This window comes from Prenolepis imparis, unplaced genomic scaffold (genome assembly GCF_030444845.1).
Source record: "Prenolepis imparis isolate NDT839.2.m4 unplaced genomic scaffold, iyPreImpa1.0 SCAF_1, whole genome shotgun sequence".
In the NCBI taxonomy this organism is placed as follows: domain Eukaryota; kingdom Metazoa; phylum Arthropoda; class Insecta; order Hymenoptera; family Formicidae; genus Prenolepis; species Prenolepis imparis.
The window spans coordinates 10,205,462-10,228,494 of record NW_028141159.1 but is presented as its reverse complement, the minus strand read 5'-3'; the positions used below and the strand labels follow the sequence as shown (position 1 = coordinate 10,228,494).

At 31.1% G+C, this 23,033-nt stretch overlaps 4 protein-coding genes and 1 long non-coding RNA gene across 13 annotated transcripts; 1 reads left to right on the top strand and 4 right to left on the bottom strand.

Annotated features, from left to right (window-relative positions):
- Positions 1–1,174: 1,174 nt before the first annotated feature.
- Positions 1,175–7,841, bottom strand: LOC145945251 (uncharacterized). 6 transcript variants are annotated; one of them, XR_014426811.1, is made up of 3 exons: positions 7,560–7,841; positions 3,006–3,153; positions 1,175–2,731 (listed from the first exon to the last, which is right to left on the bottom strand). It is a non-coding gene; the product is annotated as an uncharacterized LOC145945251 (long non-coding RNA). The 6 variants fall into 6 exon arrangements; XR_014426809.1 differs by having other exon boundaries at positions 3,006–3,136; XR_014426817.1 differs by having other exon boundaries at positions 7,664–7,841.
- LOC145945221 (interleukin enhancer-binding factor 2 homolog) lies at positions 7,838–19,990 on the top strand. Of its 3 annotated transcripts, none has more exons than XM_083054097.1 (5): positions 7,838–8,124; positions 17,887–18,190; positions 18,307–18,613; positions 18,699–18,956; positions 19,397–19,990. In XM_083054097.1, the coding sequence occupies exons 2-5, from the start codon at positions 17,894–17,896 to the stop codon at positions 19,681–19,683; spliced, it is 1,149 nt and encodes a 382-aa protein (XP_082910223.1). In that variant the 5' UTR covers positions 7,838–8,124; positions 17,887–17,893; the 3' UTR covers positions 19,684–19,990. The 3 variants fall into 3 exon arrangements, with proteins under 3 accessions (XP_082910223.1, XP_082910232.1, XP_082910213.1); XM_083054106.1 differs by having other exon boundaries at positions 7,838–8,128; XM_083054087.1 differs by lacking the exon at positions 7,838–8,124 and adding an exon at positions 17,253–17,397.
- On the bottom strand, positions 8,181–13,665 carry LOC145945276 (coiled-coil domain-containing protein 13). Its single transcript, XM_083054173.1, has 9 exons — positions 13,221–13,665; positions 12,853–13,000; positions 12,451–12,613; positions 11,912–12,147; positions 11,593–11,771; positions 10,866–11,100; positions 10,383–10,564; positions 10,115–10,249; positions 8,181–9,550 (listed from the first exon to the last, which is right to left on the bottom strand). The coding sequence occupies exons 1-9, from the start codon at positions 13,352–13,354 to the stop codon at positions 9,502–9,504; spliced, it is 1,461 nt and encodes a 486-aa protein (XP_082910299.1). The 5' UTR covers positions 13,355–13,665; the 3' UTR covers positions 8,181–9,501.
- Positions 14,435–17,014, bottom strand: LOC145945213 (uncharacterized). Its single transcript, XM_083054077.1, has 4 exons — positions 16,866–17,014; positions 15,483–16,674; positions 15,267–15,405; positions 14,435–15,189 (listed from the first exon to the last, which is right to left on the bottom strand). Exons 2-4 carry the CDS (start codon positions 16,604–16,606, stop codon positions 14,995–14,997), a joined length of 1,458 nt encoding a protein of 485 aa, XP_082910203.1. The 5' UTR covers positions 16,607–16,674; positions 16,866–17,014; the 3' UTR covers positions 14,435–14,994.
- A 153-nt stretch (positions 19,991–20,143) lies between the features above and the next one.
- Positions 20,144–23,024, bottom strand: Scgbeta (sarcoglycan beta). Of its 2 annotated transcripts, none has more exons than XM_083054117.1 (4): positions 22,649–23,024; positions 21,668–21,832; positions 21,168–21,393; positions 20,144–20,991 (listed from the first exon to the last, which is right to left on the bottom strand). In XM_083054117.1, the coding sequence occupies exons 2-4, from the start codon at positions 21,805–21,807 to the stop codon at positions 20,332–20,334; spliced, it is 1,026 nt and encodes a 341-aa protein (XP_082910243.1). In that variant the 5' UTR covers positions 21,808–21,832; positions 22,649–23,024; the 3' UTR covers positions 20,144–20,331. The 2 variants fall into 2 exon arrangements, with proteins under 2 accessions (XP_082910243.1, XP_082910251.1); XM_083054125.1 differs by having other exon boundaries at positions 21,668–21,828.
- Between the last annotated feature and the right edge of the window lie 9 nt (positions 23,025–23,033).

Below are 23,033 nucleotides of genomic sequence, written 5' to 3'. Positions count from 1 at the left end.
TTCATGATTCTAGTGCCAATAGTTGCGCTGTTTTATAAGGTCGTCGTCCCTCAGAGTTCACTGTTCCACGTAGTTATATCTGCAGGGAATATTATGGCTATCGATCGAACGTAAGACACTTCGATAGACTATTCATACAACTAATAACGATCAAGCTCTAGCACAGTATATGTACACAACGCTATTGAATCACAGCGGGGTAATAAAGTACATGTGGTAGCATTAATTCTTTTTGTGGAGTGTCACGTAATTTTCGCTGCACGACCGTGAAGTGATCAGGGATCAGTTTTTTTAATAAATCACGCACTTTTTACATAAAACGACTGATTAATTAAATCTGCAATTATCGAGGTAGTGATTTTAAGGCTCCTGGGTGCTCACCATATTGGATTGTGACGTCAGAGGCGAGAAAGCACACGCTGAAAATTCTTAGATGCCATTTTTTAATGAAAAAATATTTCGATTAAACATCACTTCAGATGGCTTTAGCACACTCTTAAAAACCCTCGAAAACTATCCTTTTCCCTTTATAATCAATCAACATCTGTAAAATGATCGAGATATCAGACTTTGATATGCGGAATGACTGCGCATGTGCAAAGACCAGACGGACTGGGCTTCATAATATTACATTTTACAGCTGTTGATTGATTATAAAGGGGAAAGGATAGTTTTCGGGGTTTTTTAAGAGTGTGCTAAAGCCATCTGAAGTGCTGTTTCATCGAAATTTTTTTTTATTTCGAAATGGCATCTAAGAAATTTTAGCGTGTGTTTTCTCGCCTCTGACGTCACGATTTCGACATGGTCGGAAAGGAGCCAGGAGCCTTAATAGTTACAAAACACTGCATACAGCTCGCAAAACTATTCAAATAATTGTATTCAATTTATAAATTTAGCATTGTTCACGATCGTATATATCGCCTGTATATGTGATACATTATTTTTATATAGAATCCTTGTATAGAATCTATAATAATAATAATATAGAATCTATAATATAAATCACAAATTATACAGTAAAGTGTTTAATATAACGTTTGCTACAAAACAAAGAAAAATTTCAAGCATTTATATGAAAGATATAAAATATTTTTTATATTAATTCTTTAACATACGTATTAAATTTAGAAATATGAAATAAATTATGGAATTTTTTACATTTTGTATGCTAGAAACATTTTTAATATATATATATATCTTAACTTATATATAACATACATAACATACTGCAAACCTATATTCTTTTCTATATAAATGCATGCAAATATTATTAGAATCAAGATAAATGTATAAATATATATATTAAATGTATTAAAACGCATCTCCTCTTCATAGATTATGTTTGCAAGAATGCATAAATTCGTTGAAACGTTGACTCAAGCGGCGTCCACAAAGAGAGCAACTCCATGACAGTGTCTATCATTACCATACTGTCGATGGATAGCTCTCTTCATAGCGAGCGCTTCATCCCTCAGTTTTGAATTTTCTTCCATTTCATTAATATTTCCATGGTAGCATAACAAAGTTATAACATATATAACAAATATTAAATACTAAATCTAAATAGAGAGAGAGAGAGAGAGAAAAAAAGAGAACGAGAGTAAGAACAGAGTTCTTTAAATATTAAATAGTTATATATATATTTTATATTAATTTTTAGACAGAGTTATACTCTCAAAATATTGCTTACTTTTTATGTAATATATGCAAAGAAACTTCCTTGAAGAAAAAGTCTATATACTAGGTTCAATAAATTTTGCGCGATAACCGTTATCACGCGAGTCATATGCAATACCGCGACAGTATCGTAAGACAAGAACCCTGAGTAATTTCATCAGCAAAGTTTTAACCTGCTGATATAAAAAAGATTAGATCCCCAATTTTATTTTTCTAAAATATTTGTATTTAATTTAGAATATTAATAACTCTTGAACAAAATTAAAAAATTAAAAATAAGAATTTGTCAGTGTATTATATACAATATAATTATATAATATTTAACGCATATTTTTCAGAACGTTTTACACTTTTCAAACATCGTTTTTCAGGTATAAAACTCTTGAGAATTTTTTATCCTCAAAAATAAAATATTTGGAGTCAATCTTGTTTTTATAAAATATATTTGATTTCCAGCTTTCAATTTTCAATTCTCAGCTCTCTCTTTCTCTCAGTTCTTTTTCCTAATCCTTTAATCTATCAAAACCTTATCGTGTATATCTACCGTACATACTTTTATTTTTTTTTTAAATTGCTAATTATAATTTCTTATACATTAAAAATTTTTTTGTATTATAATTTCGCGCACTTTAATTCAATCTTATTCTCTAATTTTGTTAAAATTTAATGAGATGCATACATATCTGCTGCAATATATCTTGCGTGGCAAGATATATTGCAGCAAGTGACTGCCACTTTTATTTGCAAAGCTCATCATTTCTGTCTCATTTGTAATACACCAACCAATATTAGCGATGACCTGCTACCAGTATAACTGGTCCGCAATCTCGACTCAAGGAAGCAGGTAGCCCCTCGCGCAAAAGTGTTGCTGCTCTTAGCGGCATGACTCGTTATCAGGAAGGTGCGAGGAACCTTTTCCTCTTTAACGCCGCCATCTGATTGCACCGCAAACATAACTGCTTTGCTACCAGCTCGTGCCACGACTTGTTAACACATCCTTTTGGCCAACCAACAATGCCGCGAACACGAGAAATTGCAAGCAGTTCGGTGCCCCCTAAAATTAATCGTCGAATTAAATATCTGCCTTTTTTCATAAGGTTTTTTTTTTATCGATACATAAAAATTTAATCTAAAAGATGATATTAAATAAAATAATCCATCTTTCTCTATAAATAAAAGAATGAGATCTATATTGTTTTTTATGCTTTTAACTTTTTCTAGACAATAAAGTTGCAAGGTGGTTAGTATTCGATGCTCGTAAGATTCCGAAGACGCGCCAGCTTCGCGTCATCCGTAATTAACGTGTTTCAACTAATCCATGTACAAACCTGTACGACATAAACGAACACGACGATGTTCCCGATGGAGCAAAATCATTCTGCGTTCTATTTACTCAGATGACATTTCCACCGCAGTTACAAGCAACTGCTTAAACAATCGTTGATTCGGCAATTGCAGACTGAAATTTGACGGAGACTTTAAAATATTTTCAACGTGTCTTTTCTCATTTTAGATTGGTTAATGCAGAAATATACAATTGGAATATGATTCTGTTATTAATTTTTTTAAATGTTTTTTTAGTGTGAAAGTAATAATTTTTATAGTAAAACTTATTTATATACAATAGAAGAGAGAATGTAGTGTCAATAAGGTGATCTCTGATAACAAAATTATCTTATAAACTATAAAATTTTACTATTTAAAAAAAATAAAATAAGAATATCTCTCTTAGGAGAAAATTTAAATATAATCATTTTTTTATAAATATAGAAAGACGATTTGAATATTACTAATTTTAAATACGGATACAATTCTTATATATAAAACAAAAAAATTCCTAAATTAAAATAAATATATAAGAATATTATTCTTTTAAATTTAAGGTATTACATTCTACATAAAAAACAATTCTTTTACACTTAAACTTATCGAGATTAATTAATAAACTATTACTATAACGTTCAGAACGTTAGCCCGCGTTTTCTATCACTTGATAAACGCGCGATGAAACCTACGAGGGATCGTCTTTGAGAGCTGCGATTGCACCTTATCAGCGAGCAATGTGATAAGATGATAACGAAGCGACTCGGTTCGTTATTACCGAAAATCCTCGGTAACCTCGGCAATATAATTCCCAAGTAGTAAATTTTAATAAATTTCGCTCACGTAGCGTTTTCGCTCACATACATATTTTGCGGTCGTAATTGCCAGCAGCCTGCATTAATTACAACTGCGTTAATTTACAAGTGGCTGCACGTCCTCTCCGATAGTTTACACGCTTGCATTACGTAATCGATTTTAGTCCATTCGCAGTCGACATATTTTTTCCTCTCGTCGCTTGCGGCAGACAACATTTTTCTATTATAGAACACGAGATCGTGTCGCAACTTTTTTTTTCTTTTTTTTTTTTTTTCAACAAAATAACGAAACCATATAAACTTCGGGATCTTACGAGTGTGATCTCTGGACATTAATTAATAAACAAGCATTAAATCGAATCACCTTTGTTAAATTATCGAGCGAGCAATTTTATTGGACGCATTACTATCTTGACGCGATATTATTGAAACGATTTCATAATTGATACGAGACGATCACAGTTGAAATTTTCATTTGATGATGTAATATTCTATGCAACTAATCAAGCTCATGCGAGCGTTCACAACAAAATCTTATCTTCACTGACGAATTATTTTCGAGAATACTCGCAAAGACTGCCGTAAAACTGTCCCACTACGAGATAAAAGAAGTAAAATGAAACAACTCGATAATGCGAATTACGTCGTACTTGTTCTATTTACGATAAAAGCATTTGCTTTACAATTTATAGAAAAAAATATATAAATTGATATATTATAATTAAATTATTAATTAAGATATATACAATAAATGTTGACAATACATTGTTGAAAAAAATAATAGTTTGTTATTTAGCATCAAATAATTACGACTTAATAAGACTAAACATATTTACTAAAATAATAAAATATTTAAAGTAATTATATAAATGTCTTTTAGAGAGAGAGAAAGAAAGAATTCTTTTTCCTTTATATTTTTACAAATTTCTTTTGGAAAACATTCAATTATTTTGCATCGTCATCCGTGATTAAACTCTTATTGGCTGTAATTGTCATTCGATAGCTTTAAAGAGCCAGATTTGATTTAACTATCAAATTAGAAAAAAACCGTACGAAAAATATAGTATTATACAAAAAATTATACATTAGAAAACACATTTAATTAAATTTTAATCTGTAAAAATATAAGATATTTTTAATATTTGAATTAATATCTGTTATTATGTATATATGTTTTATGCTTAATAACAAAATTTTCAATATATTTAACTTTACTATGGAATATATATATGTAATATTTTAAAATATCGATAAAATATACGAAGTTATAAAAATATATAAATAATAAAATTTAATAATTTTTTTTTTATAAAATATGAAAAAATAGTTATTGTCTGTTCCTGTTTATGTTACATTCAAGGATATATATTATTAATAATGAGTAATTTCAATAATAATTATCACAATTTTATTTTATGGTTTATATATATGCATTAGCATTCAAAACTAATATAATAAGAAAATTTTAATATTAAAAGTCAACTTACACTGTCCTTGCGATGATTATCATATCTTTATAAGAAATTAAACTTTAAAAATTATATTTTATGCTTTATGCCTTAAATATTTTATATTTTACTCTGTGTATGTATATACATATATGTGTTATAGTTACAAGTATAACTTATATTTAAACATATCAATAATATCTCTGAAAATCATATTATATAATAAAAACAAGCAATAAGTTTATTTTCCATACTTTATACATAAAGTTATAAATATATAAAAGAAATTATTAATATATATGTATAATTTTAAAAAATTTTTATTTTTTATTTCTTATTTTGATAAAAACGCAATATAAAATGTTGCATTTTGCAAAAAATTTAATTATGTCTATTCCAATTTGATTATTGTAAAATTTAATTGATAATATATTATTATGATAATATATTATTATCAAAGAAAATGCAAATATTAAAGAAAGAAAAAATTATACTGTACAATAAGCCGATTGAAAATTTATATTATATATATATATTTTTTTTTTTAAATAATAGAGATATTGTCCGTTTAACTTACATTTGAAAGATTAAAAGATTGATCCAATTTTTTTTTATGTTTTATAATACTATAAATTTATTATACACAATTATTTTTTTTATGCAGAATGCTTATATAGCAAAGTTTTTTATAATAAAACTTACATCAAGTGTCAGGACTTTTAAAAATTTACGTCTAAATTATTCTGATCGATTACTTCATAATTTTGATACCTTAATGGAAGGTATCAAAGTACGTATTTATTGGGTCGTTCATTTTATATATTATCAATCATTTTGACATTACCTTCACCGAACATTAACGAGTCGTTAATTTGCAATAATTTATCGTAGACTGCAAACAATAGGAAACAAATTTTCTTGTTCTTTAAATATATATCAGAGTTTTTTTAATGAAAATATTTTATTATTCTATTATTCTATTTGTATTGATACGTCAATTAATTTGTTTAATATAGTTAATATATGTATATGCAATTCTCTATAAAAAATAAGAAGAATGAAGTATAACTTAGTGACTGCAAGTGGCACGTTTTTTAATATAAATAATATAAAGAAACATTTTTGTCACAGAATTGTTATAAAATAATTATCTATTAGCTAAATAGAAAATGTATAATACTTGTATCTATATTAAAACATTAAAATATTATTGTATTTTACGCTATATATTTTATATTATATTTAGTACTAAATAATGTTATTGTCCATAATTTTTTATAAATTATTCTCTACGATTTTTATATTTGGTATATTTTTTCTTTTTGTTGTAAATGATTTTAAGTTTCTAAGATTTAGATAACACAAAAATTTTTTTATTTTATTTTAATAAACTTTAAATGAACGATAGATACGGGGTCAAATGCTCGTTAACAAATCATAATTTAATTTGTAATATTTAAGTGGCAACATATAAATATTTGATCTGAATTCTAATTTTATAAGTATTATATTGATAATTGAGTAAATTATTATTGACAGAATTAATTATTTGTTATTAATGTGTTCTCAGATATCTCTCAAATCTAATATTTAGAAGATAAAGACAACATTTTACGCAAATGTAAAATTAGAAAAAATCTAACATCTAAGATTTAAAATTATTTTAAAGTTTATCTTAGCAAGCCTCCTATTTGTTGTTAATTTAAGAAATGAGAAATTATTGTAATAGTTGGATCAATTAAGTATAATCAGTTTAATTTTTTAGTTTAATACGTATAAGAGAAACGCAAAAAATTGATGTAAAGCTATCTTTTTTTTTCACTTATACTTTTTTGAATATTAAATTAGTCGCAATTAACCGGTTCCGGTAAAAAATATTTCGGCATCGTTAGGGTTGACATGCGCATATCTTGAAATTATCATCTCCATAGGCCGATGAGTATTAGTAACGACCTCGCATGTTACGTAATGAAAATGGAGCGTACGTTTCGTATTGCCCCGAATGCACGATTGTTCCATTGAATTTGCATATGAAAAGACGAACATATGAGTAAGTGAGAAAATTTATTTTCAGAAAAAAAAAGAGAACACCAGTTTCGTGAACCCGTGAGACACTTTAAGTATGTAGAAACCGAAAATGTGATCAAATCTTATCATATCAATGTGTACCGTTTGATATCTATCCTCATTTTACAATTCGATTCTCACACTTTTCAAATAACATGAAAACCTGAGACTTATAAAAGATATATAAAAAATATATGTGAATAGAAAATTGACTTTTAAATATATTTACATTTGTTTCGATAGGATGATTAGGTCGTTGGAGCCATCCGTTCCGATATCCGATTCCTGAACCGATCCCAATGACGAACCACTGGCGCAATTCATCTAGCTTACCTGCAAAAATCTGATGGAGTCGCGGAATCAATCATCGCGCTGCGACAGATCCCCGGTTTCCAGCGGACCTCGGGATGATGATGATCGGCGCGATACCAGGGTGCTGATCGCAGCCGGCGATATGGTGAAAAAAAAATTCACGGCGAACGACTTGGCGGAATGAACGGATGGAGGAGGTTCAAGAACGAGTGACGTGGACATCCCACGGCGTCGACTCATATACTGTACCCGCGCCGATCTGACGTCACGGGCGCGTTTCTTATCAGCCAGGAGTTCCAACACCTGTAAAGTCCACACCTGTCGGCAGTGAGCTTAAGCACCATCGGAAACACGCCCAGCTCCGCTCAACGACGACGATGATGGTGACGAAAAGTTCTCGTGAAGCGCCACCCGCAATTCGCAGGTATACATCTGGTATTTGGAATCGCTCTGGTGACACTTCACTTTCGACATTCAGAAATGTGCGTAAGTATCTATTTTTTTTAATATTTTAATTTTAAATTATTTTTTAAATTAATTTTAATTTTCTAGTAATTTTTAATACTTTATAATCAAACAAGAGAGGAAAATGTGTGTTTGATCTCGAGCCATTTAAATATTAAAAGTTATGTGAATTAGAAATCTATATAGTATTTAAATATTCACTTGGAATCGTTTACGGTAAATCAACAATAATAATAAATAAATGCAAAGCTCTCACCTCTTATTATTCGAAAAAAAAAGATGTGTTTATGATAAAAATTTTTGAAAATTTAAACACGTAAAAATTGATCATATGAGAAAATCAAATATCTACATTTTTGAATATTAATCATTTTGCACAAGAATTATTAAAGACGATGATGGAAGTTGGCGATTGATCAGAATAGTAGAATATACGCTTTGCAAACGCGTATTGCTATTGATGGAACGTTATATAAAATAGACAGAATTCTCTCTTTCTCTTTCTCTTCTGATGTAAAGGAAATGTAGTTACGTTAACTATACAATTCGAAATAGAACATCAGAAACTTAGTATGATTCGATAAACGATTCAATTTTTGAGATATATGATATCATTATACAAGTCTAAAATACATGATAAATTACATATTTGATAAACACACATAAAAATCAAAATGTAGACAGAAATGAATTACTCTTGTTTCATAAACAACTATTTAAGTAGAAAATTTTATTTATTTTGTAGATAGAATAAGCATATATCAGCATACGAAGTTACACTTTACTGTAAAGCATCTTATATAAAAATGTAGGCATATAACATGTGTATGGAATTTTTTCATTTTGCTATTTATTACATCGCACCGCGATGTAAAATCCTATTTGAATGCTCTTGGGAATGCATTGTCGCCAAAAACTTTCAAACTCCCGACTAGATTCGAGCGCGAGATTGGGAATCGTTTCACGTTCTACTCTTTGACTAACGAAAAGCGGGATGAATTTACGGCCGCGTCGCGATATCAATGGCGAGAGTAAACGAATTGGCCGAGGTAAACATCAGAGCGGTGTGTCAAGAGGGAACGGAGAGGAACGACGCGAGGTAGAAACGAAACTGTGAGTTTTGTTCCGACGATGTCACGTGGGTTTACATGGAGACGTTGCACCTTATCTCGTGTCCTAGTTACATCATCGCGAGCCGCGGCTTTGTTGCTACTACATCTATTCCGATCGCGAGCGACTGTTGCGTCTGCTATGTATGTGTAAGAATGTTTTATTTTATTTATAACACATAGAGAGAAAAGAGTTATTTTTCCCCCGAAAAAAATAACTTGAGATTAAAGCCTGAAATTTATTTTCCGAATATTGCCTCGTTTCTTCTTCTCTTTTTTTCTTTTTCAAATAGTTATAGTAGAACGACTTCCACCGGCGATCAACGATTTGTTCCTAAAAAAAAAAAAATATTTATGATTTTCTGCCATAGAAAGATAACAGAAAAGAATTGATTAGATCAAAGTTAAATTAGTCTTACGTTACTTTGATTAAAAATATAGGAAAAGTATAAACGAGAGACCGGGGAAAAAAGAAAGTATGAATGTTGAAAAAAATATTAATCAATATGGAATATTGTGATTGCTAGGAATAATCATGCTATCGATATTAAACAAACTAATAATTTTTTGATGCATTACTTTAAAAAATAATGGCAGTATTTAACAATTACTGACAGAAAAAAATATTGTGACAGATATATTTTTTACACGCTGTACAGAAGTAATGGACACTGCATGAAAATCTAAAAATAGATGTTCGGTCTCGTCTGCACTTCTTACACGAGAGTCTATTTCTAGAAGGCCATATTGGAAAGTGGCATCGTGAGATTAGCTAATTGTATTTTGCAAAAGCATACATGCATATTTACACACATGTACGATTACTAAACATAATTTAAACTTCGCTTGTGTATTTGCGAAAATTTAAATTTGGACAAATTTAGAGATTCTCTCCCACCTGCACGCATCTTTGAACGTTTTTCGAGCTTGATCTAGCATTTGTTTGTACATGGCGAGATCCGAGACTTTGTCCTGTTGTACAGTATCTAATCTAGCCTTCAGAGCGAGACACTCCTCTTCTAATAATTCGATTCTAAATAAAGATTCAAACATAAAGATAGGAAACGACAGATAAAAAGTACCTAGTACACATTGTTTTCTCATTAAAATCATTTAAATTATAAAGAAAGGATAAATTTTTTTTATCATAGCATATAAAACTTTACTTGAAACAAACTTCTTCGGAATTGATAGTTTCTTCTTCCGATCTTAAACTCAATATTGATTTTGTATAAGATTTTGCTCTATATCCAGAATTCACTTTAGCAAGTCCCACTCTTTCTTTCTCCAAATTTCGCAACTTTGACTCTAATTTCGCACATTTGTTTTTCTCCTTATGCAGCAGTTCCTTTAAATAAACAATAAAAATCTACAAAAATTTTCATACCCAGTTTTAAACATATACAATTTCGATTCCTTTATTATTTCGATTTAACAATTAATAAAGTAATAATCTATCAATTAAATTGCAACTATTCCTCATAAATCAATATATAGATTGATTTGTTACATTTTTTGTTGAATAAACATATTTCAATATATTAATTAGAAAGATTAATTTAATAAATTTTTATAAATTTTAAACGTCTCTTCGTCAAATAAATCATCCTAGAATTTTCTAACAACTTAATATGAATTTTATAACTTACTATAAGCGCATTTGCTTCGTTTCTTTCCTTATCCAATCGTTGATTGAGTATGGTTACCAGTTCTAATAGTCTCACCCGTTCGGCTTCGGCAGCTAAAGCCAAGGTTACATATTCATTTACTTCGCCTAAACTTCGCGGACTAGTGAGTGGACTAATCTGGCGCTCTGCTTTTGGCCGGAGATCTGAACGAAGCGAGGTTTGACACTTTAAAGATTCATTCGACATGATGCCATTTCTAAAATTAAGGAATAAAGGTGTACATATGTATATTTATTTACTGAAATGATATAACTACAAATTAGATTGTATGTGCGAACACGAGAAATCATAGAAATAATTTTCTAAGTAAAAGAAAAAATCGTTATCTCATCCACATATTTACTAGATCGATTTTTCGATCAGAATTATTTTTCTTGTGAATTAGTTTAGACATGTATTTTATATATATTATAATATATTTATATTATATATAAATATAAAATATATAAATATATATAATATATAATATAAATATATATTATAATGTAATATATATAAAATACAATATGTAAACTAATTTACAAAAAAAATAATTCTGATCGAAGAATCGATCTAGTGAATATGTAGATGAGATAACGATTTTTTCTTCTACTTAGAAAATTATTTCTGTGATTTATATATATATGTATGTTTATTTATATATATACTTATTTATATATAATATTATCTCTGATTTGTTTGTACTGACTTCAACTTGTCGATCTCGATCTCGCGTTCCTCCAGTCTTCTACTCAACTGATCGACATGCAGTTGCGTTGCTCGCAGCTCGTTTTTGATATTTACATTCTGACGTTCGATTTTATGTTCCTTATTCTGCACTTCCATTTCGCGCTCTTGATATCTTGCCTCGACAATTTTCAATCGTTCCTGATAACGTATCATATCATTTGCATGCATTAAAAAAATGTTACAATATACTGTATGCTCCAATCTTTTCATAACAGTAAGTAACTAGACACTTATTTGCAATTGATTGATTATTAGATTAAATGTCTTTTATTGCTAACATTAAGTGCGTCAATCAGACGATCATCGTGAGATCTTTTTTCGTTCAGCATCGCAATGTTCCCTTTTGCGATATTTAATTCGTGTTCCAATACTTTTATTCTCGCTTTGGAAGCATCGAGCTTCCTTTTCGAAGTCTCCAATGCTACTTCTGCTTGCCTCAATTCCTTCGCTGTATTTTCGATCTGTTGTCGTCTTTCTTTTTCAACAATTCGGAGATTTGCCAAATTTTGTCGATCTAGGGTAACTAAATAAATGACTTGATATTGAAGAAAATAAATAAATATTTACAACTATAAGAGAGTCTCAATTATACAAATTATGCAATCATAAATAACGCAATTTAATAAATAATTATAAAGTTATAATATAAAATTATAAATTTATATATGTGAACAAGTTGGAACAAATATATAAAACAATTAGAACAATAATATAATAATATATAAATAATTTATAATTTATATAATAAAAATAATTATAATCGCGAAGAGTCAATCTAAATATGAATGAGACTTTATAATTTTTTTTTTTTTTTTACCAGAAGATTCTTTCTGCGACTTCTCGTGTTCAGACAATTTGATTTGCAGTTCTGTCACTTTCTGTTGCAGATTTCGAATTTGTTCGGCTCGTCCACGCCAATTACCCGGTATACTCGAAAGCGTGTTGATGTTGACATTTTCACCCACTTCGCTGTATAACAACTGAGACTTGTATTCTTAGTGATAATTCCATATAGAGAAATTTAGATCTTCAATCACGTGACAAAAAATAAATATAGCATGCCTCGCATTTTTATATGAATATTTGCGAATTACGAAGATCCTAAAATCTTTATCATTTTTTTATCAAAAATAATTGAAAACACTGATACTTTGCTCTTTTTATAAAAATTAGCCATTTATTTGATATTAATCAAACTTATAGAGACAATATATCATACCTTTTGTGCTTTATTAATCTCTTGCCGAAGAGTAGCACATGTGTTTCTAGATTCACAAAGTTTTGTTTGAACTCGTTGCAACTTGTTTTTCAAATATTTAATTCGTTCATCATCTTTGCTTGATAAATTATTTTTCGAATCGTTTTCCCTTGTATTATTCTGATTTCCATCTTTTTTGACATTACAATCATAAGATGTATAAAACAATCACGTAATATTAATCAATTACTAATTAAAAATTATATACATATATAAAGAAGAGAAAATTAATATCTACTTTTTTAAAAAGTTTTTGATTAGTACAACTCAAGTTTAATTCGGAATTGCAATTTATCCACATTGCTCGTAAAAGCGAGAAAAATATGAACTCACTATCGTCAGAATTCTTGTATGTTTCAGATTTGAGAATCTGTTGTAATTCCGTTCTTTGGCGTTCCAACTCGTCATCTTTGATAAGCAAAGTGGCTTCTAAATTCTTGCACTTTGTTTTTAGAGTTTCCATTTCGGCGGTTTGATTTCTATATTTCTTGCCAAGTTCGATCAATTTTGTCGTGGCCGGTTCGGTCGACTTTCCTATTGTATTTTGCCAATTCAATTTTTCTTGCGACAGTTTACGTAACTTCTCTTCCGCTTGCTCAAACGCTCGTCGCAAACATTCATTCTCTGCCGTTAAATCCTGTCATACAATTATTGTTTAAACACGATATTGGTCTAATAAAGCAAAAAAATATTGAGCTTAATAAATTACAGAATAAAAATAAAATAAACATTGTTGTAAAAATATTTATAAAAATAAAATATATATAGATATGAGAGAGGTCTACATTTTTGTTAAAAAAATTATTTTTGTTCTTTTTATTTTTCTTAGTGATATTATAACTTCGGAATATACATATATAATATAGAGATTGTAATAAAGAATGAAGTTATAAATACATTATAGAGCAGATACATTTTTATTTTACACACAATCAGTATTTTTTTATTTTTAGATTTACGTATACATCAGAATATTATTATACTTACATGAATGCGATCCTGCAAGAATTTATTTAACTCCTCTGGGAATATGATACGTTCGGGAAACTGTCCCTATATAAAAGTCGCTCATACGTATAAAGAAAGTAAAATGTAGAATACGAGCAATGATAAGAAAAATAAAATATTGTATGTGATATATCTGTTTACATATTTTGAAACTTTCGCATATTCGCGTAATCGTTGATATTATGTCAAATATATATATCTAGAAAAAAATGTACAATACCTCTATGAATTTCGATGATACATCTTCATCATTAAGAGAATCATTTGTCTCTAACTTAACCGTATCTGCCATTCTTACATTAAATATTTAATAAAGAATATTCGATTTAAACTTATGAAATGGCAACCTCGAATATATTGCTACATGCATTGCTGCCTGTTTGTAAGTTATTTGTAAGATAAAATTCTGCCAATGGAATTCTTTATGCAGAATTATGCATTACTAATATCACAAAACGAGAATAATGCGAAGTTATGAATGAGAATTAGTTCTATTTATGAGCAGATGTTTTTACAATTATAAATGTCAAAAATATCCATACTGAATGCGAATATTTATTCCACAATATATGCGCTCATTTGTTCTACACATACATATCTATGTAACATGAAGAAAGATCGTGTTTACAATCAAAGGTGCAATATTTAAATTATACATTTATATTCTGATAAGTGTGATATATTTACGATATATATTTACAAGTATTTTATATATGTGTATAATGAATTCAAGTAATAGAGAAATAAAAAGAAATTTGACGCAACAAAATTTCCTCAATTGCTCTATCTCTCTCTCTCTCTCTCTCTATATATATATATATATATATGAGATATGATAAATGTATATGTAAAATATTTGTAATCTATATATAAAGCAGATTATATATTGAAAATAATCAATGACAAATGACTATGGAAAATATATTTGTTACGTGAAAAAAAAGCAATTCTTTTTGTCATTAATATAAAAATTCTGTGTGTTCAAAAATATCATTCATAATACTAAATTTTCCAAACGATAATCTTGCAAATATAATCGCTTTGTTAATTATTTATATTTTTTTATAACTTTTATTAAGCTTTTGACCTCCAGATTTATTTCTCCTTTTTGAATTTCTTCTTTTGCTGATTCCGGCTTAAATTATTTTTTTCAACTTCTTTAAGCTCTTGCAACTTATTTTTGCCAACTGCAAAATTTTTGACAATATTTATCTTTTTGTCATTGGGTATTGCGACTTCCACATTAATCCGTTGTTTCTTGAAGAGGGAGTGATTCATCGAGAGTCCTTTCTGTTAAAAGTACAAAAGTAGCAAGATATAAGAACATTCAATAAATTGTATAGTAGAGTATAGTAAATTGCTTTTACCTCGAAATCTATACTATTTGTCAATTCCACAAATGCAAATCCATAGGGTATTTTTGTAGATGGTTTAACTGGGATCTTAACGTTAGCTACAGTATCAACCTTGGTCAAGAAATGTTGTTTGAGCTCCTTGTCTGTCACCCTATAAATTATTGTTGGGATTTATGTAAAAAATTAAACAATAAAAATATGTTAGAAAATAAGAATATATGCTCTTACTTTGATGGTAAATTTTTCACAAAAAGGACATATTGGTTTTTCTTCTGATGTTCCAAAGCTTGATTTTTAATTTTTTTTACATCTTCCTGTTTTCCTTTTAAAATATTTGCTTTCTCATCTATATCGTCATCATCTTCAGATTCATCATCTTCAGGTTCTTCATCATCTTCAGATTCTTCATCATCTTTAGATTCTTCATCATCTTCAGATTCTTCATCTTCAGATTCTTCATCATCTTCATCGCTTTCATCATCAAAATTCACTGCCATCATCAAAGCATTACATTTTTCATTTACATTGTCCATAGATTCTTCTGTTTTGATAACGCTGTGATCTTCATCACTTTCATCCTCGTCATTTTCATCGTCATCTTGATCTTCACTATCAACTTGATCATCACTGTCATCTTGATCATCCATTTCCAATTCGCTTTTAACTTTATGTTGGACATGTTCTTTTTTTACTTGTATCTTTTCCTCATTATCCTCATTAGATTCTTGTTTAATCTTCATAAGCGCATTTATTTGGTCTTTATTTTTTTTGTTACTCTTTTTTTCCGTTATATTTAATTTCTCTGATTTATTTGCTTTCTCGTACTTCAGTTTTCTATTAAGTACAGTCAAAATTTTTTTTGCTCTCTTTGACAACACTTCTCTACCTCTGATTTCTTCTATTTTTGCCTCTATCTCTTCTAGACTAAGTGTAATAGATGCAGCATTTACAAAACGCTTCCGTTTTTTCTTATGTACTTCACGCTTTGCGAACTTCTTCTTCAAATTTTCTAATTTATTTTCCTTAGTTTTTGTTTTTTTACTAACAGATTCTTCCTTGAGCTTAGCAATAGGTAATTTAGTTTTTTCGGTCTTTATCATTGTTTTCAATGGTCCTATATTAATTTGTTTCATTTTCGGTTTCTCTTTTTGTTTGTACATCTTCTTGAGAATTTGCACTTTATTCTGAGTTGTAGAATTTCCATTTTGTACAGAAGTCGCAAGTTTGATTTTTTTAGGATTTTTCTTGGATTCAATAACATCCTCTTGCTTCTGAGTTGGCTTTGTGGAAAGAGAAGTCTCACTCATTGTCAGAGGTCGTTTCTTTCCTTTCTTATCTACCTTAGTCTTCATTTGGAAATATATTTTGAGATGCAAAATAAGATGAGTAACTAATACGTAGATTGATACGTATTAAAATTCTGAAAATAATCCTTTCATAAAAATTTTGATTGCCAAACGTACATAAAGAGCATCTACTTTCGCATATGAAATACTTATAAATACTTCAAATAATGTTTAAAATAAATAATAATAAATAAAATTAACAAAATAAATAATAATTAACTTTGTTTTTCATTAAAAAATCAAGATATTTTTCAGTTAAACTTACAAGCTTATACCGGATGTGCGAACGTTTTTGGGTTAGAGACAACGTGCTCGTGGTGCTCGCTATAAAGTAAAGAAGAAGCCACAAGCCACTTGCCACTTACCACTGCGTCAACCGTGAACGAAAGTGAGGGCTTCTGCACACAGGACGCGGAAACCATAGACTTATATAAGTCTATGGCGGAAACGCGCGGCAAGAAGCGACGCGATAGGCAATAAACTCACAGCTCTTATTAAAAAGCGGTACGTTGATTGGCTACCGCGTCGCTTCCTGCCGCGTGGTAAGCGTTTCCGACTTTTGTGCGCAAAAGCCCTGATTGGTTACATACCTCGCTCGCGCATGTGCAGTTCATTCTCGTCCACGCTAACATCAAAGGTGCGGACAGAGAGTTGCGCTACTATGTACTGTATTTACTCAATACTCAATATACTATGCCGTGGGCCGTGGGGCCGTGGAACTGTACTTCGTAAGCGGCGAATATTATTTTCAGTTATTAATAAATCGTCATCACGTCTTTCCAATTTGCGCCCTTCGGGTAAGTGTATTGCTTATATAAGGTATAGAAACATACTGATCTAACCTTCTCGTATTGAAATTGCTTCGATTTACGTGAGAAAACATGCCTGTTGATTAGGTTAAATTATCCAGAAGCATCATATTGATTTTTGTACTCTACCGTTTACGAATACTTTAAGTGTATTATCTCAAAGATGAATGTGAAAATGATCGACACTTGTCAAATATGCATATGTGAACGTATTGTATTTCATGAAATATTGTTATTCGAGTATAATCTATCTTTACTATTATCTACTTTTATTACAAATATATACATGAGTGTGTCATTTTCGCAATTTCTTTGAATTCCATAAATGTTTAATGTTAGAATAGCGTTTTAATAACATTAAAGTATGACGGATTTTAAGACAATAATTTTGGAGTTATGAATAATTAGTTATAAACTATGTCTTACTTATATAAATTGAAATAATTTATTACATTATTATATTATTTATTGTTACAGAAATAACATGGTACGAGGTCGTGGGGGAATGATCAGAGGTGGTCGAGGAGGTATGGGGCGTGGAATGGGTTATCCACGGAAACAATTTCTGCCACGTCATCCATTTGACTACACGCTATGTGAAGCTGCTTTTCCACGTGTTAAATCTGCTCCAGATGAATCGGACTTTCAATCAGCCCTTTTAAAGAAGAATTCTGACATGTGTCCTACACCAAAGGAGCAGACTTCCATTTTAAATCTTGTAACTAAACTGCAGACTGTTCTTGATAATTTGATCGTTGCACCCGGAACTTTTGAAGCTTGCGTAAGTACACATTATGTTTTAATTATACAATCAAAAATTAAATTTTACTCACATTTGCACTTAATATTTCTTTCTTGTATTTATATATGCTTCAATTACATGTGTGTTCAATATAGCAATTGGAGGAAGTCAGACAAGTTGGCAGTTTCAAAAAAGGCACAATGATAAAGGGCCACAATGTCGCTGATATTGTTGTAATTCTGAAAACTTTACCGACGAAAACGGCAGTGGAAGCTCTCGGGAACAAAGTCAATAATGATCTGAAAACTGTAAATCCGAAAGAAATATTCAGAGTTATACAGACCGAACGAGGATTCGACATAGCTAATAACGAAGCCACCGTGCGTGTATTGATAACCACACTGCACCAAAATCTACGCAAATTAGAATCCGATCAACATTTAGATGTCAAAATTTGTCAAGGTAATTGTCTCGCATTCTTTTTGGATAATAATATATGAAATAAATCTGAGTAACTGTTACTAGAGAATACATTTTTTATTTATAGGACATCTCGCTGCTATCAGACATTCTCGTTGGTTTGAGGAAAATGCTCATCATTCAAGCATTAAGGTCCTAATACGCTTACTTCGTGATCTCAGAAACAGATTTGAAGGTTTGGAGCCATTATCTCCATGGATGTTGGATTTGTTGGCGCACAACGCCATAATGAATAATCCCAGCAGACAAGCTTTACCAATTAATCAGGCGTACAAAAGAGTATTGCAGTTACTTGCTTCTGGACTATTCCTTCCAGGATCAGCAGGTATTTTAATTTATTTATTTAGCTAATCCATAAAAAAATATAATGAAAAGCGTCTCTACTTCAAACTTGAAAAATTTTCTATATATAAATATAGAAAAATAGTTGAGTAGTCTTTTGCGGAAAATATTTTTTCAAAAAATGCATTTATTTTCTCGTCATATATGAAATTTCATTTATTTCTTTTTATATATAAAAACTGCTGATTGTTATGCTGCAATTATGCTACAAATTTACTTGTTTTCCTTGGAATTAAAAATCTTTGACTAGATCGTTCTAAATTATGACGCCATGAGTAAGGATAATTTTTATAAATCTGCTTCAAGACAAGTTTTCTGTGTCAGATATAAATTACAGGAATTATTCATATCAAGTTCCGAATAATTGACGTAGATATTGCCTTAATCGCAGCGTGTTGCAAGGATTATAATAACTTTTCTCAGGTATTTCCGATCCGTGCGAGGGTGGAAATATACGCGTGCATACCGCGATGACTCTCGAACAACAGGATCTTGTATGTCTCACTGCCCAGACATTATTGCGCGTATTAGCTCATGGCGGTTACAGACCGTTGTTGGAAGGCTCTAACAAACTCGCGGTGGAGATGAGCGTATGGGCGGGTGGTGTAGTGGCAAGTCCGTTGGACAAAGCATACGAGCCACCAACGGAACAAGAACAACAGGAGGACATGGACGAAAGTAATGAGGAGATGATCACGGAAAGCGTTTAGAATTTTTGTTTATGACCACTTTTCGTGCAGCGAGATTTCCTCTCCTTTTGACGAAACGATGCTTTTACGAAATGATGCTTTTACTTTCTTATTGTCGTTTCTTATAAAATACTGTATTTAACATTCGCAAATACATTTCGATGAGTTCCGTCGATGATCTTAAGGTGACATCATTTATTCACGATGTTTACGGGAACGATTCGAGGTATTGAATGTGTCCACAAAAATGCGTGATTCGTCATATAACATAAAATAAGGAATAAAATAGTATGTATTCTACAAAAAAAAATTCTATTATGTAACACTACTTCTAAGAGTCTTTTTTTACATGATAGCACCTTAAGCTTTTATATTCTCACTCACACATAAACATTATAGAGAGATTTGATCTCTAAAGATTCGGCTTATGTAATCTTTGTGTCAGTTTTTTTTAAAGATATGCAAATTAATTATTGATTATGTGTCAGCGATATTGTATAAATGTGCCGAGGCCCTATCGTCTACTTTATATTTCGCTTCATATAGTGTCTATCGATGTTACACAAGTCAGGCTCCGAATTTCCAATTGCCGCATTTGCCTTTTTTTTTTGGCAGTGATATGCGCTTTATTTAAGTGTGTTGTAGAAAATATCAGTCTTTACTTAGAATTTAATGTAGACACGGGTCGTTCTCGGGAGTCCTGGCGACTCGCGCGCAATTGACGGTACGGGAACTCGCGCCCGGCCGGACCGGCATCTTGAAGAGTTTGCCCTGCGGCATGCACACGCAGACTTTGTACTGCTCGTGAGTCCCGGCGGGACTCGGCAAGAACATGGGAGCCACCGGAATGCTCTCCACGTCGATGGAAACACCGTCCTTGGCGTCCAACACGACGCTACCGTTTACGCTCTTCAGGAAGACTTCCAGGTCGGCGCTCCAGACGATGTCCTTGCTCTCCATGCGCACGCCCTCCGCGCCGTGCATCGAGATCTGATTGTCGGATTTTATCGCAAGGCTCTCGTTGACAGGTGAGGTGATCCGATAGGTCTCCGCGATCCTCACATCGATCGTCTCGACGCCGCTCGGCAGACCGAAGTTCGGGAAATCGGTGGTGAAATAGGTCATACCGGTACGCGGATCCTTCACCTCGAACGACTCCACCTGCGACATGGTAGTGCCGTTCGTTAAGACGCTTAGCTTCGAACGCGGATGTGTCTCGTGAATGTTTCGTCCATGACCCTTTACGTCGACGTGCACCCCAGCCTCGTCGCCGGATACCTCCATCGGCTCGTCGCCGTAACTCTGGCAGACACCGGATTGCAGGGATATCTTTGGAGAGAGAATGAAGGATGAGATAAATGATTTTCATAATATTAATATTTATGTAGAGATTTCAGCAAAATATTCATCAGTATAAAGACTATATACTTGTACATCTATTTATTATTTTGGTTTTATGTTCCCATCTGCGCTTATTTATTTCTCAACATACGAAATAAATATACCTTGTCCAAGTCGGTTCTTCCATAAAATTTGACAAGATTCTCATCTGGAATTACTTCCATGGCCTCCATCCCCTGACTAATCCGTAAAACAGCAATAACAGTGATATTCAGGAAAAGATTGCAGAGACCGATTATCGCCAAAACTAGAGTCAACGTCCAAAGGCAATAACGCCTCTTCGTAGATTTTTCGCTCGACGATGACATACCGTACGAATTGCTGATCGCCCTGTTAATTGATTAAACTGAAGATTAATTATTTGTGCTGAAATTAGTCTTAGCCTTAGAGATTGCAGCAATAATTTCCACTAATCGCAATCTTGAATTAATTCTGATTTATCAGTTCCTTGTTCATTTCCTTTTTAGATATCGGCTACATATAAAATAAAATAACACGAGGAAAAGAACAAGACTCACATTAATAAGACAATGATTTATTATAGACATTGTTGCAATCAATTAAGACAATCTAAATTTTGGTGCACATTGCTTTTTTCATTCACCTTACATGTACGCTGCCGCAACTATTTTGGCGAATAAGGCCTTTAATCAAAGGCCCGTCACTGTTGGATAAATTATCGTCAGCTTTCGATATCGATGGTGAACCGGTATCATTTCCGCATACATCTAACAGAGCCGACATTAGAAGTTCCTCTGTATCTGTCTACCTATCGAAACTTTATCATATTATTATAAAAGAGTAGCACAGAAAAAAATCAGATGAACAAACTAAGCACAAAATTGTCATATTATTTATTTTGTTATACTAATAATTAGATAGGATAGGAGATATATATGTGCATAATATAATTAGATAGATATTAAATAAAATAATATAACAGAGGATAAAATAATATAACAAGATAAATAAAATAACAGGCGGGCAAATAGCAGACATGTGTGCAATATAAAAAAAATAAACAATTAACTCAGAATTTTGAAAATTCTTAATGAATTGATAAAGTTTACAAAAATAGTATATTTAAAAATACATATATATCGCGCATTGCATAAAAATAATAAGAAAATACAATAATAAATAATATACATTACTAACAACCAATTAATACGGTTTTATAAGTTCACTAAAAAGAAAAATTCTGTCCAGTTTAAAGCAGAAACGTTTGTATCATTATTGCATTATGCATTATTATTTTTATAAACTTTAATTCATTAAGATTGCGATTTGCGACATGTTTATTTTTGGTCTTTAGTATTATTTTTATAAATTTTAATTCATTAAGATTCTCAAGATTCTGAATAAATTGTTTAATTTTTAATTTAATATATTGCACATATATCCGCTATTTGCTTCTCGAGCCTGCCATTTATTTTCATTGGAGCTTCTTCGATATTTTAGATTCGTTATTTTATACTTTTTATGTTATATTAACATAACATGAAACTTTAAATTTTATCTCTCTAAAATATCATTAAAAGTCAAAAGAATACTGATATATACTTATATATAACGCGATGCATACCTCGTATCTTCAATATCGCAACGATCTTACAATTAATTAAAGCTGTAAAATTAATATCACGTTTTACTATCAACGAGATAATTTCGGGGGGCCTTTCGTTCTCTTTTTTTCGCGAGCTTTTTTGATGCACAGAACGGTGAACTTTATATACTCTCGTCGAACCCACAGCCTGAGAAGTCGCGAGATGAGTGGCGAAATGTTGTCGCTTCGCGACCGACTTTCTTTTACCTTGGCTGGGACCAGGTAGTATCGCGAAAGACGGTCGACTCTTCAAGGAAACGAAAATAGACGGCCGTGTTCTAACTACGTTCGTCGAGTACGACGAACGGATTCTCGCTGATAATTCGGGAATGATGGAAGTGGATGTGAGAATTCGTCGGTCGGC

Excerpts from the sequence above, each read along its gene's own strand:
- LOC145945276 (XM_083054173.1), bottom strand. The coding sequence starts at position 13,354 with ATGGAAACTCTAAAAACAAAGTGCAAGAATTTAGAAGCCACTTTGCTT. Across the intron at positions 12,148-12,450 it reads GTCGCAGAAAGAATCTTCTG|ATCGACAAAATTTGGCAAAT; the intron begins GTAAAAAAAAAA and ends TAGTTACCCTAG. Across the intron at positions 10,250-10,382 it reads TCCGAAGAAGTTTGTTTCAA|AATCGAATTATTAGAAGAGG; the intron begins GTAAAGTTTTAT and ends ATCTTTATTTAG.
- LOC145945213 (XM_083054077.1), bottom strand. The coding sequence starts at position 16,606 with ATGAAGACTAAGGTAGATAAGAAAGGAAAGAAACGACCTCTGACAATG. Across the intron at positions 15,406-15,482 it reads GTGAAAAATTTACCATCAAA|GGTGACAGACAAGGAGCTCA; the intron begins GTAAGAGCATAT and ends AATAATTTATAG. Across the intron at positions 15,190-15,266 it reads CAAATAGTATAGATTTCGAG|AAAGGACTCTCGATGAATCA; the intron begins GTAAAAGCAATT and ends TACTTTTAACAG.
- LOC145945221 (XM_083054097.1), top strand. The coding sequence starts at position 17,894 with ATGGTACGAGGTCGTGGGGGAATGATCAGAGGTGGTCGAGGAGGTATG. Across the intron at positions 18,614-18,698 it reads AGATGTCAAAATTTGTCAAG|GACATCTCGCTGCTATCAGA; the intron begins GTAATTGTCTCG and ends TTTTATTTATAG. Across the intron at positions 18,957-19,396 it reads ATTCCTTCCAGGATCAGCAG|GTATTTCCGATCCGTGCGAG; the intron begins GTATTTTAATTT and ends AACTTTTCTCAG.
- Scgbeta (XM_083054117.1), bottom strand. The coding sequence starts at position 21,807 with ATGTCGGCTCTGTTAGATGTATGCGGAAATGATACCGGTTCACCATCG. Across the intron at positions 21,394-21,667 it reads TGCGGCAGCGTACATGTAAG|GGCGATCAGCAATTCGTACG; the intron begins GTGAATGAAAAA and ends ATCAATTAACAG. Across the intron at positions 20,992-21,167 it reads GAAGAACCGACTTGGACAAG|ATATCCCTGCAATCCGGTGT; the intron begins GTATATTTATTT and ends CTCTCTCCAAAG.